Below are 21,516 nucleotides of genomic sequence, written 5' to 3'. Positions count from 1 at the left end.
AATGAGGAAAAAAAAATAAAAAGGAAACCCGTATAGAATAGTCCTAAAAGCGACACTCAGCACTAGAGTAAAAAGTGTTAAAACACACAACAAAAATTTATTAAATATTACTTTTTCAGTGGTCCCCTGCAACAGGCCAAGGAGCAATGGGCCATTAGCCAAAACACAGGGAAGATTCACCTCAGCGTGAGGAAAGACTTTACATTTAGGGAAGCAGAGCACTGAACAGGCTGTCCAGGGAGGCTGTGAAGTCTCACTCTCTGGAGACATTCCAAACCCGCCTGGACTCGTCCCTGTGTCACCTGCTCGAGGTGACTCTGCCTTGTCAGGGGGTTGGATCAGGCGTCTCCGGAGTCCACTCCAACCCTAACAACTCCGTGACTCTGTAAAAAGCGACCTTGCGTGAGGGCACCAGAAACAACAGCCTGCCCGAAAGAGCAGCCGTAGCCGAAAGAGGCGATTTCTCCCCTAAAGCCACTGCAAACCCCCTCAGCTTTCCCCGCGGCGCTCCGTCCGCGCCACCTCCGGGCACCCCGGCGCCGCAGGCAGACACCGCCCCGGCTGTGGGGCGGCCCCTCCGCGGCCTCACGGGACTTGTAGTCGGGCGGGGAGCGCCGGAGCCTCACCCCGGGCCGCCTCAGCGCGACATGGCGGCAGCGGCCGCGCAGGTACCGAGCGACCCCTCCCGCACACCCCCGGGGGAGCGCGGCGGGGCCGGGGGCGGGGAGGCGGCGGCGGGCGGAGGGAGCTGGCGGGGAGAGGGGGAAGTGACTTCGACGGCTTCCACTTGTTGCCTCGTCGAGCTCGGCTTCGAGGGGAGGAGCCCCGGCGGGGAGAGTTGCCGGGCGCCTTAGGGGGTGCCCGGTTTAGCTCAGCGGCGGGGTGAGCGCGGGCATGGCAGGGGCACATCAGCCCGCGGTGGGCTGGATGCTGGCTGTCATCGCCTGGAAGCCCCCCCGAACGGGGAGTCCCGGTCCCTCAGGGCCACCTAGACCCGGTCCCCTGAAGTGTCATCATGTACCCCGGTGAGCGCTGACTTTAGGCCGGCATCAGCACTGCCCTCTGTTTTCTGCCCTCCTGCAGCCGCAGGGGGAGCGGAGTCACCCTGCTGGAAACCAAACACCCGCCCGTGTCCGTGCCCTCACCCCGCTGTAAAGTGCTGACAGGCAAATATTTGCCGCGGCCCTAATCCCACTTTGCCCTTGTGTCGGCAAATCTGCGGCGGATGGATAGGGAGAGAGTTTTGCTGGCACACGGGGCGGCTGGGGCTGTCTCCAGAGCAGATGCCGGGTTTGCAGCCGACCCTCCTCCTCCGGCTTATGTTGATCCTGGTAATCCAGAGTGAGCAAGGAGAAGGAAAAAACGCAAGGTTTTAGTGAAATGGTTGTCTGCCGCCTTTGGACACTGGATTCCACTCGGGCAGAGGTGCTGCGGTGGTGAGTCGGGTGTGGAGGGGCTGTCCCGTGTTCTGGAAGCTGGTGAATCCCCTGCTGCTGCAGCTGCCCCAGCACAGGGCCCTGTTGTCTGTCTGGGTCACTGCATCCAGCCTGCTGCTGGGTTTTTAAGGTTGGTTTGGCACACAGAGTTGATCAGCTGTAGATTTCACTCTCCTGGTTCTGCTTGTCACTTGAAACCAAGCTTCAAGTTTTAAATTTTAAGTTGAAACAGAGGGAGAAGTACCAGGCCTTTGTCACTTAATTGCGGAAGAGTGAAAGTGGATGATTTTATCCTGCTCTGATTTTGTGTGCTCATGAAGGCAAGCTAGGATGAAACTTTCAGAGTAAAACATGTTCTCGGTCTTGTCAGTAACATGGCAACGTGTTCTCTCTTACTGCCATGCAGCAGAGTGTTTTATGTTTTCCAGATTTTATGGTGTGCAGGGCAGTTTCTTGGAGTCTTCCAATGGTCCTCGTGGGAGTGCTTGAATTTAAAAAATGTTCTAAACTTTCCAAATAGTGTTTCCCAACATTCACATTTAGGAGACTGTGCTGCAGTTAAAAAGTTGTATCTTAAGATACTGTGGTGCAAAACAAGTGATAGTCAGTTTTGCTCTCCTTGTTGTACTACATTTATATATATCTTTAGTATCTGTATTTGACAGCATTTGCTGTAAACATGGTTTCACTACTACTTCTCAATAGCCTGTTAGTTATGGAGCCTGATTTTCATGTTTAAAGGAGTCTCTTACGTTCACCATTTGATAACAGTGGAAGAGTGTATTATGTTTGCAGTCTCTCCACTGCTAGAGGGTTACATAAAAGGAATAGGAATTTGTCCCAATATCCTGAAGGCTAGGTTCCTCTAAGACTTGTTTGGTGGGTGATCAAGACCTAAAGAAACAACCAGGGAGAGAAAACTAGTCAAGATGTAAAGAAAAGTATGTAAAATTACAGAAATTATGTCGTGGCACCAAGGAAAAAAGTGCTGAAATTGTTTTTAACCATGATTGTTATTTGTTTTTCTTAGTTGATCACATTTAAAAATTAACAATTGTTTATTTGTCAGGTAAACACCAAACCCTTCTACTATTCTTTACATGTTTTTGAGATTATTTAACTTAAGGGAACTGTAAAAGCCCTAAGGGTTTTTATTGTTATACATTATAATTTTAATTTATTTATTTGTATTACTGTGTGTTTATTTGTTTGATTTTGCCAATGCAAGGACAATTTGGCAGCTTGTGTCTAGTTCATGTTTTGATGTAGTAATTCCATTTTGTCCATGGAGAGGTGGCTGTTTGTGTCCAGAAGTTATATAATAATTTAAAGTCCTTTGCCCAAATGTATTCTGAAGAAGGTTTTACAGTTTGTAACACGGATAGAAGGAGCAGAACTTTTTATGCAAGGTGCCTGGATCGCAGTGCAAGCACAGGATCTTGATGCCTTTCCTTTGGTTTAAAACTTTTGCCCATGTTGGTATTCTGTGTTGGTTGGTGTTACAGTGACTTCAGCAGATATTTACAGTTAACCCCTGAATGAGTCCTGCTGGGAAGAAGGGTGAAGACAGGAAAGGTCTTGCTACTGCTACAAGCCAGTTTAGGTTTCGAAAGTGAACTGGTTGGATCAGGATATCCCAAATAACTGGGCTCATGCCAAGCCTGCATCATCTGTGAGCCTGTCTCCTCCCAGCCACCCAGCAGGACAGTCTCATACAGGCCTCTCCTCCAAATGCTTCTAAATCTTTGGGATTTGTAACTCTGAGATTTCCCCTCCCCCTCTCCTCCCCAAAATGGTGACCACTGGAAAACTCACAAGAAAAGAGTGAGAGAGGAAATACTCCGTGCTTCCTCTGTGGAGGAAGGAAAACAAGAATTCTTTCTGTTGACTCTGGGCAGCATGACTCATTCAGTGACCTGTTCGTTTGGGTTGTCTCAGCATGGTTTTTGCTTGCCTCACCCTCTGTTTGGTCTACATGTGTGTGGTCAAAACCTGTAATTTTCAGTGTTGTATGTTGGTATTTCACTGGGAACTGCAAATAGGCCAGGAGTTATTCTGGGGAGCTGCTGGCTGGAGGGAGGACATGTGAGGTGCTACAAGTGGGCAAGACTCAACACCTATCTGCCAGACTTCCCAAAACCATTAGCTGGAGGAAGCCTTTTCAAAGTACTTCAGAAACCTCAGCTTGGAGGGACAGAGTGCAACAGTAGATACAGAGGTAAAAAATGCTGCTAAGGAGAAGTCCCATTTAAAGCCAGGATGTAATGGTTGTTACTTTTAACTATGCTGAAGTCTCAGATGTGGTTGAGATACTTTAGTCAGGCCAAGCTTGCTGAAGAAGTTAACAAGGCTCGAGACCAAATTTGGAGACCTGAAAAACAGGAGATTTTTTGAAGTCTCCAGCCTGGTACAATGAGTGAGTTGAGTGTCATGAATTGCCAAATGCTCCTCTGCAGCTGGAAGTCCTGTGGTGTTTCTATTTCTGTAGGTGTCTACATGGTGCTCCTCAGAGTAGCACCTGAGTGTCATGTGCCTGGCTTGTACAATGTGTAAGGCATTTAAATAGTTGTATCAGTTGCAGAGAGAAAGAACAGATTTTGTGGCAGGGAGGGACACAGGGAGAATTGTTTAGGAGAATGAGAGCATGAAGGGGGAAAAAACTTTTTTCACTTTTGAATGAATTCTGTCTTTTCAGCTCACCATACAGGCATTGAGACAGCAGGGGTACCTTCTCCCAGGAGGAGGGAAATAGGATGGGAGCAGCGTGGAGAAGCAGGCCTCTGGGAGAGTTATGGTCGGGTTAATTGATAGATGTTGGTAAACAAGGTACGGCATTCCTGACATGGGGTGAGGTCTGGCGTGTCCTAAGGGAAAAGGGCAGACAAGTTTGTTAAAAGTGATACTTGTGAAATTCCTGTTACCAGAAGAGAGCTCTTCTCTTTGTAAACTGACTGCTTCCTCAAACAGGGAAGTTCTGTCATCATGAGATAGGGCTGAGACAAGGTTGTCTTTGTGAGATATGTACTAGCCCATCCCTGTAGTGTTGTTGGCGGAAAGTAATAATTTGAATTCATTATTATGAATTATTGATGTGAAGGAATATCAGAGACAAAACACTATTCTCCAAGTCAGGAATCTGTGTCCCCGGTCTGATGCATCTGTCCTGTTTGGCAAAGTACAGGATAATGTTTTAACATGTTTCAAGCCAGGTGTTAGAGTGGAGATCCAGTTCGGTAGGTGCAGCATTAAAAAAATTTGTTAGGGTGCCAGCTTTGTCCACTCAGAGTTAAAAATTAACTCTGTCTCATGGAGTTCTTACTGTATACTCTTGTCTGTTGCCTAGTTTTGATCTTTTTCTAAGAAGAGGTTGCAAATACAAGGAATAGGAGTGGAATGTAGGTCAGTCGTCCATAGAATAGGGAAGATACTACAAAAATATTTAATATTTAATATTTTATAAAATTTTAAAACTTTACTGATGCTTTTGTGTCAGTCTCTTCTGTCAGGTTAGGGGTACAAGCAGTATTTTATGAATGTCGTTAGTTTGTGTTCTTGTGCTGTAAAATGCAAATATTCCTAAAGCACATGAGTCTTACCACAAAAAAGGCTTTACTGTAAGGAGTGCTTAACTATAAAAATACTCCTTCTCTGCCAAGCATTTGCAAAATGTGAATGTTTTTATACACTTCATCCAGTTACTCTCTTTGGGTCTGTTACGATACTCTGAGAATTTTTTTTCTGGACGTGTGTTTTTTGCGAGATGTCATTTATTGCTAATTGTTTATATTCTCAAACTATGTTTTTGTCACTGAAACGTGAAGGGTTGTTGGTGTAGAAAATGAGGGGGAATGATTAATTTTGAAAGAAAATTTCACTTCCCAGAATGGAAACCCTAGCAGTGTTTCAGGCTGTGCCTGCCTTTTGCTTTTAATCCTCCTCTTCAATATAGTCCAGTGTGTGTTTTTATCAGTCCCATATCTTTGTATGCAGTGTTAAAGCACAAAGGGTTGAGTTGCTCTGTAAAAAGCATGTGTATGCATGACAGAAGAATCACGCTGTATTTTTGATACCTCAGACCCTTACTTCCAACTTTATGGATGTGCAGCTCTATGTGTCTGCACAGTACAAAATGAGAAAAGCTGCAGCACAGCTGCCATGAATTTCACTGGGGGTCTATGTTTGCTGCAACAACAAAGTACAAAGTCGGTTTTTTTCGATTAATTACTGGAATGAAATTATTTAACTAAATCAGTGCTGTTACAGTCCTGAGAGTTAGAAACTTTCTCAGTTCTTCCTTCATCTTTGCCATGAGGTTTGTATTCAGTGTCTTTTGTCAGTGTCTTGTAGCCAACTGGATGACCAGGTAGGTTCTTTGGGGTTTTTTCCCCACAGTGTGTCTTGCAGTTATCAGTCAGTATCTGCTTTTATAGAACATATCATGTTCACCCTACCCAAAGGAATAATGCAGCTAAAGTTGTGGTTCACAAAAGTAGGATTTGTCTCAGTATACTCACTTGCCTTTTTTGTTTCATATAGAATGTTAGAAAAGGCATAAGACTGTAGGCACCAAATAATTAAAGGTTTTGTGATACCATTTGGGGCCATGTGATGAAGTGCCCTTGTTTGGAATGACTAGACCAAAATAATCATATTAACAACAAATATTTCCATAAGCAGGGGAAAGTGGTGGATCTTGGTTTCCAATGAATATTTTTTGCAAATCTGATTTACTGTTTATCTGAATTACACCAAGCCTGCAGTGTGAGCTCTGCTCTTAATGCACACTGAAAATGCACTTGGGTGGGGAGTGGATTCTCTGATATTGGGCCATAACAGAGGTCTCACTGTAGCATTTTTAACAATACAGAGACACTCTGCTCATGGACATCCTCCCTGCTTCCTGTTTTCATTGCACGTGGAGAAGTGTAATTTTTTGAAGATGCCTATCTTCTGTCAAGGCTGGCTAAAACTGACCAGTTAATAAAATCATAAAAAGCTAGCTGCTGGAGATGCAGACATGATGTAGAAAATGAAGATAAATTTTATAGAATCAGAATAAATGTAGGTCATTGTAGCTACTTCACTAACCTGTTTAATTACAGTCATTATACTTTGTTGCCTGTTTTATATGTGTCTCACTCGCCTTCAGGTAAATCTTTCCTTTTCCTGTATGTGTGCTATTTCCTTTCTGCTTCTTTTTTTAATCTCCAGGATATCCTCCTCTGTAAAGAAGATTGCCACCCCCACACTTGCGCTTATGCCAGCAGGGAAGGCAGGAGCCACCTTCAGAGATCAGCAGGCACGGCCCAGGAGCATGAGGAGGGATTGGTGGCATGCCCTGTCTTGCCTCCTCTGTGTCAGGTCCTTAGGGTAGCTGCACTGGTGTTGTTGCAGCTCAGCAGTTCTGGGCAAGTTAATGCCATCACCCTCAGTCCAGTGCTGTTATATAAGAAGTAACCATGCATCATCTGAAAAGCTCTCAACCCACAGCAGGTCACTCGTGTCTGAGGAATGTATCATGCTGTTTTCACAAAGCAAATATTTACAGGTGTGCATAGTAGGATAGAAAATGCTGGAGGAACGGAGAATTCTGGAGGAACTAAAGAATTCTGGGCAAAATGTTCTGTAATCAGGAAGGACTAGATCAGGTGTTTACAGAAGCCCTTCCTATTTTGAAACTGTGGGAAATCAGTTAAGATATGTTATCAGCTTTCTTTGCCATAGGAAATGAGAGCTCTGCACCTTTCTGTGGGTTTGACTGTGTTTTCTAAGAACACCTCTGGAAGGACCATGGAAGGGAGAAGAGCCTTTCTCCCCATTTTGTAGAGGAGAAGGCAAGTAGAAGAAGTTTCAGCACATTTGCCCTATGCAAATATAAATGTACCTAATACCTAAAGCCCAGGTCAGATGATCACCTCTGGGAAGAGAAGGGGGTAAATGCACGTCTCATCTGTGGGAGCTGATGCAAGGAAGGGGAAAGCTGTGAGACCTGTCTCCAGGTATTGAGAAGAGAGGTGACAGGGAGCAGGCAGAGGTGTGGGCTGTGCAGCTTCATGCCTCCAGCTGAGTTGTGGTTTCTTTTCAGGGTTCTCACATTCTACCTAGGAAATCTGAACAGGAATAAAGATGTGTATCTTGGGCCGCTTTGGCACAACAAGATCAGCTGACTGGGAGCACAGAGCCTTCTTTTGCACTGTCCACTGAGCTGTTGTGCACCCAGTAGTCCCTTATTTGTGGCCTCTGGGCATACACACTGATTTAAGCAGTGCTAATGGGGCTGGGGAAACTCTGAACTGCCTTAGTCCTCTTTTAATGAATGTCTGCTTGTGCACCCTGCTGGGAATTAGCACTTGACAAGGTCCCGTGCTGTGCCTGGCTGCCATAGGATGCCCAGTGTCCCACATCCCTGCTGGTTAGTGCAAAATAAAGGCTCAATTCCCAACTTCCTACTCTCCTAGGCTCACTGTAGATGCCTGCAGTTGGCCTGGTCACTGTTTTCCTTGCATGCGTCTTGCAAAGCCTTTGTGTCTCTGGAGCCTTAAATGGGAGCTTATTCTGGCATTTGGGAAGCACAGGCAGGATTCCCTTGTGGGTCGTTGCTCTTTTCCCTCTCTGTGAGGAAAAGCAGTTGGTTTGGCCACACTTCTTGGCTTCCATTGCCCACATGGCACAATCTTCTCACTTTTAAGCTCCTTTCTGTAACAGTTGCCAAAGTGAACAGATACAGCTGATATTACTGTTTGTGCTTAGAAAAGGAAACCTTGACTCACTGAGTTTGTTACTCTTTCTTTTTATTAGTAGTACCCAAACTCAGCAAGTGGCCAAGACCTGTGGTACTCTGTATGATCTCTGGGTAGCATCAAGATAGGAATCTTGGGCATGTCACACTGTTGATTTAAGGTAAAAAAATGTGTTTGGCACCGCAGGTCAGGTAGTCTGTGCTCTTCTGGTCTTCTGTCCTTGAAGCAATTGGTTGTGGTGGGGATTTTGCAGGCCAAGGCCTTTCCCCAGAAAGCACATGGTCCACATGACACTTGTGTCATAACATAATAATTAACATCAAAACATGGAAATGGAAACTAGCATGTAACAAAGCACAGGTATGCAGAGAAACACACAAGTAGGCCTAGTTTCAGCCTTCTCTTTGTACTTAATGTGCTTCTGTCTCTATGACTTTGTTAATGTTTGCTTTGTTTCAAACAGAAGAGAATATGGGATCCCATTGGGATCACTTCCTAGCAAAACCTTAATACATAGGGTAGGAAGGGTGATGTATTTGATTGATTCAGGCACCTACTTCAGCCATGCCAATTTAGCTCTTTTGGGAGTGAAAGAATGGAAAGAGAAAGGAGATACAATAATGTGACCTTATCACATTAGCTTCAAAAGTTTGTAAGATTTTAATTGCAACTAATTTCATTGTAGTTCAGCTTGAATTAAAACAAAAGCACTGATATGTAACAGCAGTTTTTCTAAAGATTCAGTACTTTGTGTGTTGCCTTTGCTCGAGACTTTGGCTGTACCTCTGCAGACAGAATTCTGAACAACCTTTGAACAGGATGCTTAGTAAGTTCCCTTTGTAGTTTCTATGTGGCTTTTTCTTTGAATGATTGTTCCTAGGTTAGCATTGGAAAGATTGCATTCCCAGGCATGGTTGTTTTAGTAAAGGTGTTTGTGTCTTTTAATTAATTTTACCTTAAGGAAGATTTTTTGTGAGTGCCAAGTATAACTCATTCTAAGCGAAGAAGGTGGTGCAAGGTGTGATGATCCAGCCAGGGATGCTGTAACAGAGCTTAAAATAAAGTGGTGTCATCTTACACGTGTAGGGAACAGTGGGTTCTGAGAACGGGTTGAGAGGTGTTACTTGTGCTAAAATCACACTCCAGTACTAAAGATTTTAATAGCTCTTGCACATTAAAAATATGCTCCAATATCAGAGTCAGGCATGCAGCATTTTTGACTCCTTGGCCCGTGCCTACTTTGTGTCTTGCAAGTCTTTCTGAAATTGAAAAGTTGTCTTATCTTTTTACTCTGCAGCCTGTAGTGAAGATCTGGCAGAGGGTTTGTGGAGGGAAAATCACATGTCCTTGGAACCTCCCTCAGGGTCACAAGATAGATTGAGTGAAATGCCAGCCAGACCTGAGCTGTACTGCCAACTGTGTTGTAACTCCAGCCAGAGAAAATTGCTCTCTGAGGTTTGCTTAGTAGTTTTGAAAGATATAACTGAAGAAAAAACTGAAATGGAAAGTGAAAACTAGAAGAAAATATTAAGAAGATTCCTGGAAAAGGGTTGGCCTTGGAATTCATTACTCAACAGGATCTAAAATGCCAAAGCACCTCTCTTCTACTTTGAGCTGATAAAGACTTTAATTTTATTTTTGACTTTTACAATCGCAGGTGTCACGGAGAAAAATAATCAGCATCAACCCAATGGTCATCAAGGACATGAACTCTGCTGTTTTTATCTAGATGGATGCAAAGGTTAACAGCCCAGAAGGGGAGTTCCTTTTGTTTCCAAGATGGCAGCAACTAGTGGCGAAAGCCAGCTTCAGCGGATTATCAGAGACTTGCAAGGTACAGTGAGTGCCATGCTGACAGATATGTCCTGGAGGCTGGCCTGCGTCCTCCAGGGTTTAAATAACAGAGAACAGGAGTTGTGTTTTCAATTGTGTAACTCTTCCCTGCGGCATTGTAGCAACATAATTCAAGGTGTGCAGTGTGACTGATTTTTTTTTTTTTTGGTGAGACAAGTGCTGTACCTTCTGCAGGACCCTGAATTCTTATATTCTGTATATTTAAACATACGTGAGAAGAAATAAGTTTTACAATTTATAGAAAGGGGTGTGTGTGTGTGTGTGTGTGAGGTGTGCATTGTGAACTAGTACTTCGTTGGCATACATAGAGCTGCGCTGCTACAAGACTTCATGTGAAGTAAGAAGAAAGGGCCTAAAACTCAGCCTTCCTTAGTGGGAATCTGGTGTGGAGTTGATGCTAATGTAGAAAGGGAAAAAGCCAGGAGGCCAAACCTAGCTGGGAAAGGAGACCCAGAGGAAGGCTGCTGGAGGATCACACCTGCTGTTCTCACTGCAATGGAACCTGGCTTCCACTAGAAGTTGCCAACCTCATTTTCAACAGTTCTGTTGCAGGCAGAATTGGTATCAGATTCATAACAGTTTTTCTGCTCTCTTTCTGTCCTAATCAGCAGCCAATACCAAGATACTGATATTTTTCCTTTTAATTTTTATTAAGTAAAATGTATATGCACCAAAGCTGAAAATCTAGATCTTCCTGTAACATAAAAAAGGAGATCTACGTGACTACTAAGAAGAAGAAATTTTAATTTGCCTAGGGTTATTGAGTTGGACTGGGACCTAAAGCTCACTCGATCACCTGAAACAAGTATAAGACCAAGGGGAAAGCAAGCTCAAAATCAGTAATTTCTGATGATGAGAAGTACATCTTTTTGGGGTTAGAGTGTCCAGGGGGACAATAGAGTGTATTTTGACTTGAGATTTCCTTACACACTATGGGTGTACATTTCAGGGAAGAGGAGTTGCTGTATGCTTATTTTTTATGTAAATTATTTTTTCATTTGTGTTTGTAACGAGCACAAGCTGAACCTTCCTGAATAAAGCGTGGAGAAGATAAATGTGCTGACTGAACGACTGTTCTCGTGTTACTGATCCCCTTCAGCAGATTACATGCTTTGTCCTTTCTAATCAGAATTCTGTTTGTCCTGTGGCAATACCTTAATGTGCACATGAGACAGCAAAAAGTTATTTCTCTTCCCTCTGCTGAGGTAGCAATTAGCAATTGTCTGTTAGCAGGTTTTGCTAAGTGTCATAAGTGCTAAGTATGTTTTTAAGAAGAAATTATCCATACAACATATTCACACAGTTTGAAGTCCTGTTTTCATATACGTGGTCTCAAATTGCAAGCTTATCAGTCATTTTTTTTTGTGCTGTTCTTAAGACATTTCAGCTAAAAGTTAATGAGTCCACATGTGGAATGTCCATGAAGAAAGCATTTATTTAGCTGTTTATGGATTCAGTGCTATATGTCCTTTGCATTAGTTAACTATATTGGTGTCTTGTTTTAAAGATGCAGTGACTGAATTAAGTAAAGAATTTAAAGAAGGAGGTGAACCAATCACAGATGACAGTGTCAACTTGCAAAAATTCTCCTACAAGCTTGAGTACCTTTTACAGGTAAAAAGTGATTTGTGTCCTTTGTAATCCACCAGCGAAACTTATTTTCTCTTGCTGACTCTTCAGTATGTGGGGTTTAACTCATATAATCATAAATATCCAGTTAAATCTCTCTTTCTATTTCATTTTGTTGTATGTAATAAGAGGACTGAAATATGTGCTTCCTATTATACTTACTTCAAGTGAAAATAAATGTAATCAAAAGGCATCACTGGAATTTTGACTGAGGAATGTATGACATTTCTTAATTGATCTGAAAGATCTGAGCTTGATTTTAAAGTTACATCTTGCTAAATTATCCTGTGATAAAAAACCTGAAAAAACTGTGGTAATGATATCTTGACATTTTAATGCAAAATAAATACTGGATGTGAGTAATTTATAGGATTTTCAGCAATTTTGCTTTGGAAAGTTTTGTTTTTATTCTTTTATATGGAAGGCTTTTTTATTCTTTTTATATGGAAAACTTAAGGCAAAAGGCTGATTTTTAATCTGGAGTGCTGCTTTTTGTTCACCCTTAACATTAAATAAAAGAGGACACTGCTGGGCAAACTGAAATTCAGTTTGCATAGTGCGGTGTCTACACTATGATTTACCATAATCATGTCACTGATTGAAACAAATGCAAATTTGTAACACATGCTAGTCTAGCCTTAATCTAGGCAAAGGAGTTTTAATGAGGTGGCAGAGCAGAAACTGCAAAATCCTTTGGGATTCAAATGGCCCAAGGTGCAGTCCATACCCTTGCTGCATTGCTGCTATGAACATGATTTAGCTAGAGCAGATTTTTCTGGTACATACATGTGTGTTCCTGCCACATTTAATCACGGGTCTCTCAGCAACTGGTTGTTAGTGCCTTGCTCTTGAACAGCTGATGAATTTGCCGCCAGTCTTTGTCCCAGGCGTTTTGAATGAATGTCTCTATTTTAAACCCAGAACATTATTATCTCTTACTATCAGTTAAGTAGCTTTTGTAACTGCTGGATTGCATCAGTACTGTGCAGTGTCTCTTTCCTTTGTGAATGCATTGGCTAAAGCTGAGAGGAGTCATGAAAGCTCATACTGCTGGCAGAGGAGCAGGATTCTGAATAGCTATATACATATTTCTATTTAAATTTTGCTCATTGTATTTTGTTTTCTTGGTTTAAGTTTGACCAGAAAGAAAAAAGCACATTGCTGGGAAACAGAAAAGACTACTGGGATTATTTCTGTGACTGTCTGGCAAAAATCAAAGGAGCTAATGATGGAATCCGCTTTGTCAAGTCTATTACAGAAGTAAGTATATCTGTTAAGCATCAGAATATGTGGTTTATGTTTTGCCATGTTTTTTCAGAGAGCAATAGCAACAAACCAAAAAAAACCCCACTGCTTTTAACATGTAGCAAAAAACTTGGGGTTTTTTTGGGGTTTTTTTCTAATTTTTGCTAATTTTATAATGAGAAATTAAGTCAAGGGTAGGGCATGCCATCTTCAGCAAAGCTTATGGCAGGATCTGGCTCTAAGTGTAAAATGAAAGGTTGAGCAGTGAGTTCTGGTTGTTCGCCTTTCCAAAAGTGATTAATCTGAACATGTATCTTTCCAGATCTTTACAGCCATACCCTGCACCATAGCTACAGTGTTTGCTATCAACATGGAAACATTGTCAATACCAGATACTTTGCTTCCCTGATTTCTAGCCGGGCTCCAGCAGGAGGTGGCATGGTTTGTTTCCTTGTCAAATAGTCTTTAGCTACTTGTAGCTACATATATGTAAATATTTACCTCTGTTTCTCATCATGTAGGTTTGTTCTGGTTTCTCCATATTGCTTACAGAAAGTATCTCAATTTAATTTGATAAGCCAAGGGGAGTAAGGATAGGGTTAATTCTGTGGCTTCCAGGGTTTGGTTTTTGGTGTTTTGGTTTGGTTTTTTTCGGGTTTTTTGTTTTGGTTTTGTTTTGTTTTGTTTTTTTGACAGTTCTTAAGATACTCACTAAATATGCCTAGTTAGGAAAAAACACTGTGCACAGAGTAGGGATCGCATCTCCCTGAAGAAATGTTCAGATATCTGCAGGGTGAATGAGGGTGAAAACCAGATGGTAAATGAAATTTGCTGTTTCTGGGATAGTTAGTACTTAGGGGCTGTGGTATTTTGCACTTTGTATCCTGTAGAATTCAAACTGAAAATCAGTCAGAAGTTACTTTCTTTGCTTCACATTTCATCCAGGTTCCATTTATAAGGAACATTTTTGTATGTAGTGGGTTACAGAGCTAAATGAAGAACCTGTGTTACTTCAGAGCAGAAGTCCAGTACAGCAAAACCAGAGAAGCTGGACAGAGGAATACTTGACAGAGGAATACTGATCAGCAGGAAAGAAAGCTTGTATGGCTTTTGAGCCTTCTTTCATGCTAATCTTTCAAGCAAAGATTACAGTAACCTACTAACTTGTGCCTCAGCCTCTCTAATATTTATCTTGGCTTCTATTTTAAATCATAGATATATATGCTTTGTTGGTTGGATGTGCAGTTAGTTGGTGAGAAATTCTTTCATCACATTCCTTTTCTATTCCTAAATTGATAACTGACTATGATGGAAAGAAGAAATGAAACAACTATTCAGTGTTTCACTATTTTGCAGGACAGAAAATGGTTCAGATGTAAAAATAAAGTATCAATTTTTCAAGTCAATAGCTGTAAAAAATTCAGTACTGACCTTATGATTCCCCTTATGTTGATTTAACAGCTGTCTTCATAAAAAGATCCATTAATTTTGGTGATGCAGCTGTTCTTGGTCTGAAGAAAGAATTAGATTTTAATCAACTTAATGGCTAAGTATTAAGAAAGGCTTTTTGCATTGTCTGGGGTTACTGTGTCCATGGGGATGTATATTTGTGTATGTGTACATCTTTGTTCTATGACTAAATCTGTCCTAAAGCTCTTCCAGCTGTGGCCATTCACATCTTCAGTAACTTAGGCAGTCACTTCTGCCTTTGCTGGGCACATTGAGATTTGCCTTACATTTTGAATTGTCCTTAGCATAGTTTGTGCTCAGGTACTCAATACGTTCGATGGTTCATTGGTGCTGTGGTGCCTTTTTATATTATTATAAAGTGGACAATAGCCAGCTGTAGAAACAAATTCATCATTCTGAAAAGATTCCACCCAATGACAGACTTACAAAAAGGTGTTTGTCAGTGGCAATTCTTACTGGCTTCCTTTACAATTTTTTCCTTTACAGTGGCTTATTGTGAGTATTTTTGTGTTGCTTTGTAGGTTGTTCTGGCCATGTCTCTACATGATCACAAATGATATTTAACTTTCTTTTCTTGTGGTTTCTCCCTTCCAGCTACGAACCTCTCTCGGAAAAGGAAGAGCATTTCTTCGTTATTCCCTGGTTCACCAAAGGCTAGCAGACACCTTGCAGCAATGTTTTATGAACACCAAAGTGACCAGGTGAATAGCAAAGTGCTTTTTTAACTAATGGGTGTTTTCTCAGTGTGATCAAGCAACATCACCTAACAGCTATTGAAAGAAATTGAAACTCTTCCAAATGTTTGGCGCAGAGCGCTAGTAATAGGATATGAAGGATCATAGACCTTTGGCCTGGGTCACTGGTTCATACCTATCTTGGGCTTGTAAAGATTGAAAGTTATTACACCTTAATATGTGTGGAGCGGGTTGTGCTGATGCTTCTGTATGTCAGTTTCAAAGGTGATGTATTTATAAGTATTGAAGATCCTGGCTTTGATGGGCTGTTCATCATAGGAGAGGATTAATTTGGATGTGTTGCACAAAGCCCCAGGAAGCATTTGCATTTATCTGTGGATGGTCACACAAAGGAACAACTTGCCCTTGGCCAAGAAATTCCAGTGGTAGTTTTATTTGGTTGGAGAAACACTGCTAGGGCTTTAAGAAAAAGCCAGCTATTTTCACAATGTATTTAACTCTGGAAGCTGCTTTCTGTTCCTCATTTTTGATGTATTAAATGTGTGCTTTAGGTGATTTACTGCGTGATTTTCCAGTGTATAGCAAATATTTTGTATTGTCAGTGATTTGCCCAAGCACTAGAGGAAAAAATACTTTGTGCAGAGACTCCTTTAAAGATATTTATGTGGAATTAATTAAATTTGTTTTATTTCATTTACATTGAAGGGATAGGATATTATTTGGTGGGTCTGGTAATTTTAATTTGTATTTAGAACACTGTATCATAGTTTTTCTGAGGTGGAGTGAATAATGCTGTAGGGTTTTTTTGTAAGAGAAAGTGCTGCTTCGTTTTTGCCTATGAATAAGTATTACTTCTCTTTTGTTTGTTTGTTTGTTTTCAAGTGACTGGTACTATGCAAGAAGTCCATTTCTGAATTCCAAAATGAGTTCTGACATTGTGGGTCAACTCTATGAGCTCACTGATGTTCAGTTTGACTTAGCATCAAGAGGCTATGATTTAGATGCTGCTTGGCCAGCATTTGCCAGGTAAGATGGAGCCACATTGTGATTTTGTATTAATAATGACATAAAACACCTGCTTGCTAAAGAATCTGTAAAAGCTTCTGCTTTTGAGGTTAGGAATACTTGTATTTGAGAAGGTATACACTTTTTCCGTGTGATTAATCCATGACCAAATTGTCCTGTTTCTCCTTCAGTGTACTGAGCACCAGGGATCAGAGATGATGCTCTGTAACGTGGCACTTCATGTAGCTGCAGTTTAGGCCCAAATCCCAAACTATTCTCATCTATACAGGCACACAAAGAAATCTTCTTAGCTCCTTCTGTTTCAAGAGCTGAGACATGTAGTGACTGTACATCCAAGCAGTGTGCTTCACTTGCAGCCGTGGTGATCCCACCTGCTAGTGGCAGCTAACAAAAACTACCAGGTCTGGTCCAGATTCATTTGTATCAATGGGGGTTCCCTGGGCCCTTTGCTGCCACCATCTGGTGGAGCCGCTGCCACACAGCAATACAATTCCTTCGAGCGAGGCTGCGTTGGTTCTTGTGGATGAGGGAAGTGACAGCTACCAGCCCCATCACCTTTTATAGATGCCTTGGCTATCCATGTCTTATTTTTAATCAAATTCAGTGGTTGCTGGCTGAGATAGCAAGTGCAGTTATGTCCTTTTTTTATGTGGTAGTTACCACTACGTAAATCTTACATGTAAAAGTAGTAAGACACACATATATGTGCTTAGACTTACCTTAGATATTGTTTCTCTGTGTGATCAACAGGAGGACTCTGTCCTCACTTGGATCTTCAGCATATTTATGGAAGCCCCCTAGTCGCAGTTCCAGCATGAGCAGTTTAGTGAGCAATTATTTGCAGGTAAGCAAATTGCAAATAAATGTTTATATGTCATGATAGGTCTTTGGTTGACATAGTTCCAGAGAACTTAATAGTTTTATGATGGTTATGAGTCTTATAATCTAAACTGCAAAAAGCATTTTTAATTAAAAGTAAAGGGAATTGTCTGTCAGCTGCTTCAACTCAACTTGCAAATCTTGTAAAAGAAAAGAAATATGTTCAGAAGACTACCTGCAGATAGATATGTTTTCACTTATCTTTTGGGAAAACAAGCCCCATTTCCTACAAGTTGATATCTTGTAGTCCTGTGAAGGCAACACACAATGTCACTCTATATTAAGAACCTGAACTTGCTCTCATTTGAGCACACCATTTAAATGAATGTTTAATGCTACTTAAACTTTCTGATTTTCCCCTTCTGTTCCTTTAGGCACAAGAGTTTCCTTCCAGCCCTGATGTAAATAACTCACTAAATGTTGAACACCTTGAGGGCTATGAAGAGATGCGTTTAGAACTTGACCAGGCTGAGCTGAGGCAGAGGGAACTTCAAGATCGTATTCACCAGCTAGAAATTGAAAACCAGGAGCTCCAGGCAGCTGTCAGCCTTCAAAAAGAACAAGTACAGGTAGAAAAGGAGAAGAACAATAACTACAGTGAGGAGAACTCTCGGCTGACAAAGATGATCACAGAGTTACAGAAGCAGTGTGAGGTCTCACACTCCACTCAGAGCACTGTCCATGACCTGCAGAAGTGCCTACAGTCACTGGAACTGAGTGCAGGGGAGCAGCAGAAGGAACACTCTGCAAAGGTGGAGCAGCTGTTGACCAGCAAGGAAGATTGTGCCTCAAAATTGCAGGTTTCGAATCAGGAGCTGGAGGCCTCTAGGGCTTTGATTGCTGCGAAGGATCTTTGCATTGATGAGCTCAAAGCCAAACTGAGTTCCACAGAACAGAAGAACCTCAGCCTCCTTGAAAAAGTTGATGCTGCCTTGGACAAAAAGGGACAGCAAGCCACAGCCCAGTATGACTCTGCCCTACAAATACGGGCACTGTTAGAGAAGCTTCAGGAGATGGAAAAGGAAAAGGCAGATATGCAAAGACTCAGTGACGAACATGCATCTCAGCTGAAAGCAGCAAGGGAGGAGCTGCTGCTGAAAGAACAGGCACAGAAGGAACTGGAATCCAGATACAGTAGCCTCACTGCTAACTCCAAAGAAGAGAGTGAAAAGCTCATAGGGAGCCTGGAGACCATGGCAAAGGAAAAGGATGCACTTCAGAAGGCCCTGACTCTGAAAGGAAAGGAGATGGCTGAGCTCCAGACCCAGGTAATGGGGTCGCTGGCTCAGGTGGGTTCACTGGAAAAAAATCTTGAGGAAGCCAGGAAGGAAAAAGAGAAACTTGAGGAGGAGTATGGTAGGAGGGAAGGAGCACTGAAGCAGGAGTCCCGGTCGCAAGCAGAGCAACTTGAACTACAGGAGGGTCGCTTAACAAAGGTGAGTCAGACTGTGTGTAGCCTTCAGGAGCAAAACCGGAAACTCATGTCTGAGAAGGAGCATCTCGGGAAGAAAGTCAAGGAGCTGGAAGAGCAGATGGAGCAGCAAAACTCTGCAGTGAGTGAACTGGATGAGGAGAGCAGGAAACTGAAAGCAGAGAATGAGAATTTGCAGCAGTCTAAGAAGAAGATGGAAGAGAAACTGACAAATCTGGAAGCTTCTAAAGCTTCCCTAGAAGCTGACGTAGCCAGGTTGAGAGCCTCTGAGAAACAACTTCAGAGTGAGATAGATGATGCCCTGGTGTCAGTTGATGAAAAAGAGAAGAGGCTCCGGAGTGAGAACAAACAGCTGGATGAAGACTTGCAGAATGCCAGGAGGCAAAGCCAAATTCTAGAGGAGAGGCTGGAGGCTCTGCACTCAGAATATGAAGAACTAAAGCAAAGAGAAGTGACCTCCAAGGAGTCTTACGCCTCACTTGAAGCACAGCTGAAGAGTGCCAAACAGCATAGTTTACAAATGGAAAAAAGCTTGGACACCTTGAAGGAAAGCAAAGAGTGTCTCCAGTCACACCTCACAGAGAAGGAAGTAGAGCTGCAGGGCATAGAGAGCCAGTGTCAGCAGCTAAGAGCAGAAGCTGAAAGATACAGGAAGAAAGCAGAGACTCTTGAGATAGAAAAGATCAGTGTTGAGAAGACATGCCTTCATCAGACAAAACTTCTAGAATCTCTCACATCAGAAAAGGAATCAGTGGAAAAACAGCAACTACAGCAGGCAGCATCCCTGGAGAAGGAGGCAAAGGAGCTGTCCTTCAGATTGGCCATGAGTGAAGAGCAGCTGGAGGTCAACCGAGGTGAAGTGTCCAGGCTGCAGGCAGAAGTCCTCGATCTGCGAGTCAAGCTTCAGCAGGCCACTGATGAGAGAGAGAGGATGAGAGGTGAGCTGGCAGTCAGTGAAACTGTCTTGAGTGAGCAGAAGACTCTTGTCCAGCAGCTGAAAGAGCAGAGTGAGTCTCTCAACAGAAATCATGTGCAAGAACTGGTGCAATATAAAGAAAGGGAAGAAAAGCTGAAAAAAGAACAGGAGAGAACAGCCCATCAAAAAGCTGAGCTGGAAAATAATTTGATGAATCTAAAGGAAGAGCTGTCTAAGGTTAAGCGGTATTTGGAAAATGCTAGAGTGGAAAATGAAGAAAATAAAGATCTCCTCCACAGGACCAACACTGATATGGCTGAACTTGGTATTCAGATTTGTGCCTTGACCTCTGAAAAGGTGGATGCAGAAGAGCAGTTGGCCCATGCCACAGAAAGGTTCAAAGAACTGGAAGAACAGGCGGCAGAGGAACAGGAGAAGATGAAGCTTGACATCTCTAATCTAAGAGAGGAGAACAAGAGCCTGCAAGAGAAATTAGAGGAGGCACAAATGTGTGCCGCAGCTGTCCCAAGTCTGCAATTGCAGCTGGAGACAATAAAGAAACAGGCACAGAGTTTCCAAGAGACCAGCCAAGAAGAGCTGTCTGCAGTAAAATTTCAAATGAGCACAGAGATTCTAAATTATCAGACAAAATTCAAGGTAAATTAATGTGATTATCATAGCTGAGGGAGCTGCTTTACCATCTGCTGCAGCTATTACTGCATGAAATCCTAAGGTTTGTGTGGGTCAGGCTCTGAGACTAACATGCAACTAGCCTTAGCCTGGGAATCTGAAAATGTCTCTGTGCTCATGACCTAGGCCTATCTGAGGTAAAATAACTCTTCAGAGTTTTATAGAGATGTATAGTGGAGAGGCCAGGTGATGTGGAAAAGCAAGTCAATACCTGAGGGTGATGACTTTTTACATTGGCACTGAAGGTGACATTGGCTGTCCCTCTGTGGTTGTTTCCTTTTTTTTGTAGGAACATTTCAAGACCCGTTCCTCACACTTATAGCACCACTTCTCCTAAGAACTGATTTTGTTGAAAGGAAACTTAAACTGAGACCAGTTGCTTTTGCATTTAATTCCCCAATGTATTTTTTCTTTAATCTGCTCAAGGTAGCAGCTGGGAAGATCGGAGTTTTGCTTCCAAAAAAGCATAAGTCAGCCCTGTGTATATGAAACAGCACACCCAAAGGCTGAAGAAGTCATTGTGTTTGCTTTGCCATTCTGATAAAATGTCTAAGATTGGTGGTTGATCAGAGGCTTATGCCACTGCATGGATCTGACCTTCTTTTTGTTGAGAATTGCAACAGCCCATGCAAAGTAACAGTAAAACACAGTTAATGTGCCACCATAAACTGAGTTTGCTTGATTACAAGAGTTGAGTGTCTTTTTAGCTGTCTCTCATGAGGCAGTGGCACTGCATTTATCCCATGCATGGCAGTAAGAGCACTCATAATTCACAGCTGGGAATTTTGTAGGTGAAGGCGGGGGGCGTTGGAGGATTATTAACTACTGGCTCCATCTCTCTGCCAGGCTGTCAGTGAGGAGTGTGGGAAAGTAAGAGAGCAACTTGAGGAGCAGAAGCGACAACAGCATGCAGTGGAGGAAGAGATTACAGAGTTACAAGTAGGTGCTTGATCTGAATTAAAACCAGAGGTGTTTGTGTCAGCAGGCATTAGTGTTACAACTGGGAAGGCAAGCAGCATTTCTGATGACTGGCTGTGAGTCTGAGAATGCCCTTGTATAAATGCAGGTGCTGCAGGCAAAATACTGGGCATCTGACAGCCACTGAAGCAGAGATTATGAAAAGCACGATGTCACTTAGGATTTGTCCTGCCTTGAAAGCTAGTCAGGTTTTATGTAAGACCTGGCTATGTGTTCTCTTCTTAAATGAGGGTGTGGGTTTAAGATGTGTCTTTCTTAGGCCCTGCATTCCCATACAGCCACACATGTAGATCCATCTATTTGCAGGCTGCAAAGGGCACTGAATTAGAGAATTAATGTGGCCGAGGAAAAACCCAGCCAGAAAAAAACAGAATGTTTGCAATAAGTTTATCAAACACTTGAGTTAGAAGGGTCATACTGAGTCGTAAGAAATCTGGAAAGAAGAAAGTTAAGATTAGTGGATGTGGCCTTGCCTGCTAGGAGAAATATATACCTTTAGATGCAATTAGGTAAGTTGCCTGAGGAC

At 42.4% G+C, this 21,516-nt stretch overlaps 1 protein-coding gene across 6 annotated transcripts in view; it reads left to right on the top strand.

Moving 5' to 3' along the window:
- Positions 1-472: 472 nt before the first annotated feature.
- FYCO1 (FYVE and coiled-coil domain autophagy adaptor 1) overlaps positions 473-21,516 on the top strand; it is a 44,780-nt gene continuing 23,736 nt past the window's right edge. For 3 of the 6 annotated variants that reach the window (XM_066193168.1, XM_066193149.1, XM_066193144.1), the window contains exons 1-9: positions 574-668; positions 9,834-10,010; positions 11,538-11,644; positions 12,794-12,919; positions 14,969-15,075; positions 15,952-16,095; positions 16,846-16,939; positions 17,349-19,979; positions 20,859-20,951. In XM_066193168.1, the coding sequence (XP_066049265.1) occupies positions 9,956-10,010; positions 11,538-11,644; positions 12,794-12,919; positions 14,969-15,075; positions 15,952-16,095; positions 16,846-16,939; positions 17,349-19,979; positions 20,859-20,951 (3,357 nt within the window). In that variant the 5' untranslated portion in view covers positions 574-668; positions 9,834-9,955. Of the gene's footprint in view, positions 669-9,597; positions 9,726-9,833; positions 10,011-11,537; positions 11,645-12,793; positions 12,920-14,968; positions 15,076-15,951; positions 16,096-16,845; positions 16,940-17,348; positions 19,980-20,858; positions 20,952-21,516 lie in introns of those variants that run through there. The other 3 variants (XM_066193176.1, XM_066193145.1, XM_066193159.1) reach the window with 3 other exon arrangements.

This window comes from Chamaea fasciata, unplaced genomic scaffold, assembly GCF_029207755.1.
Source record: "Chamaea fasciata isolate MVZ Bird 193981 ecotype frontalis unplaced genomic scaffold, bChaFas1.0.hap1 SCAF_1, whole genome shotgun sequence".
Classification (NCBI taxonomy): Eukaryota; Metazoa; Chordata; class Aves; order Passeriformes; family Sylviidae; genus Chamaea; species Chamaea fasciata.
Note: the sequence above shows the minus strand (reverse complement) of the source record. Positions and strands in the feature narration are given on the sequence as shown.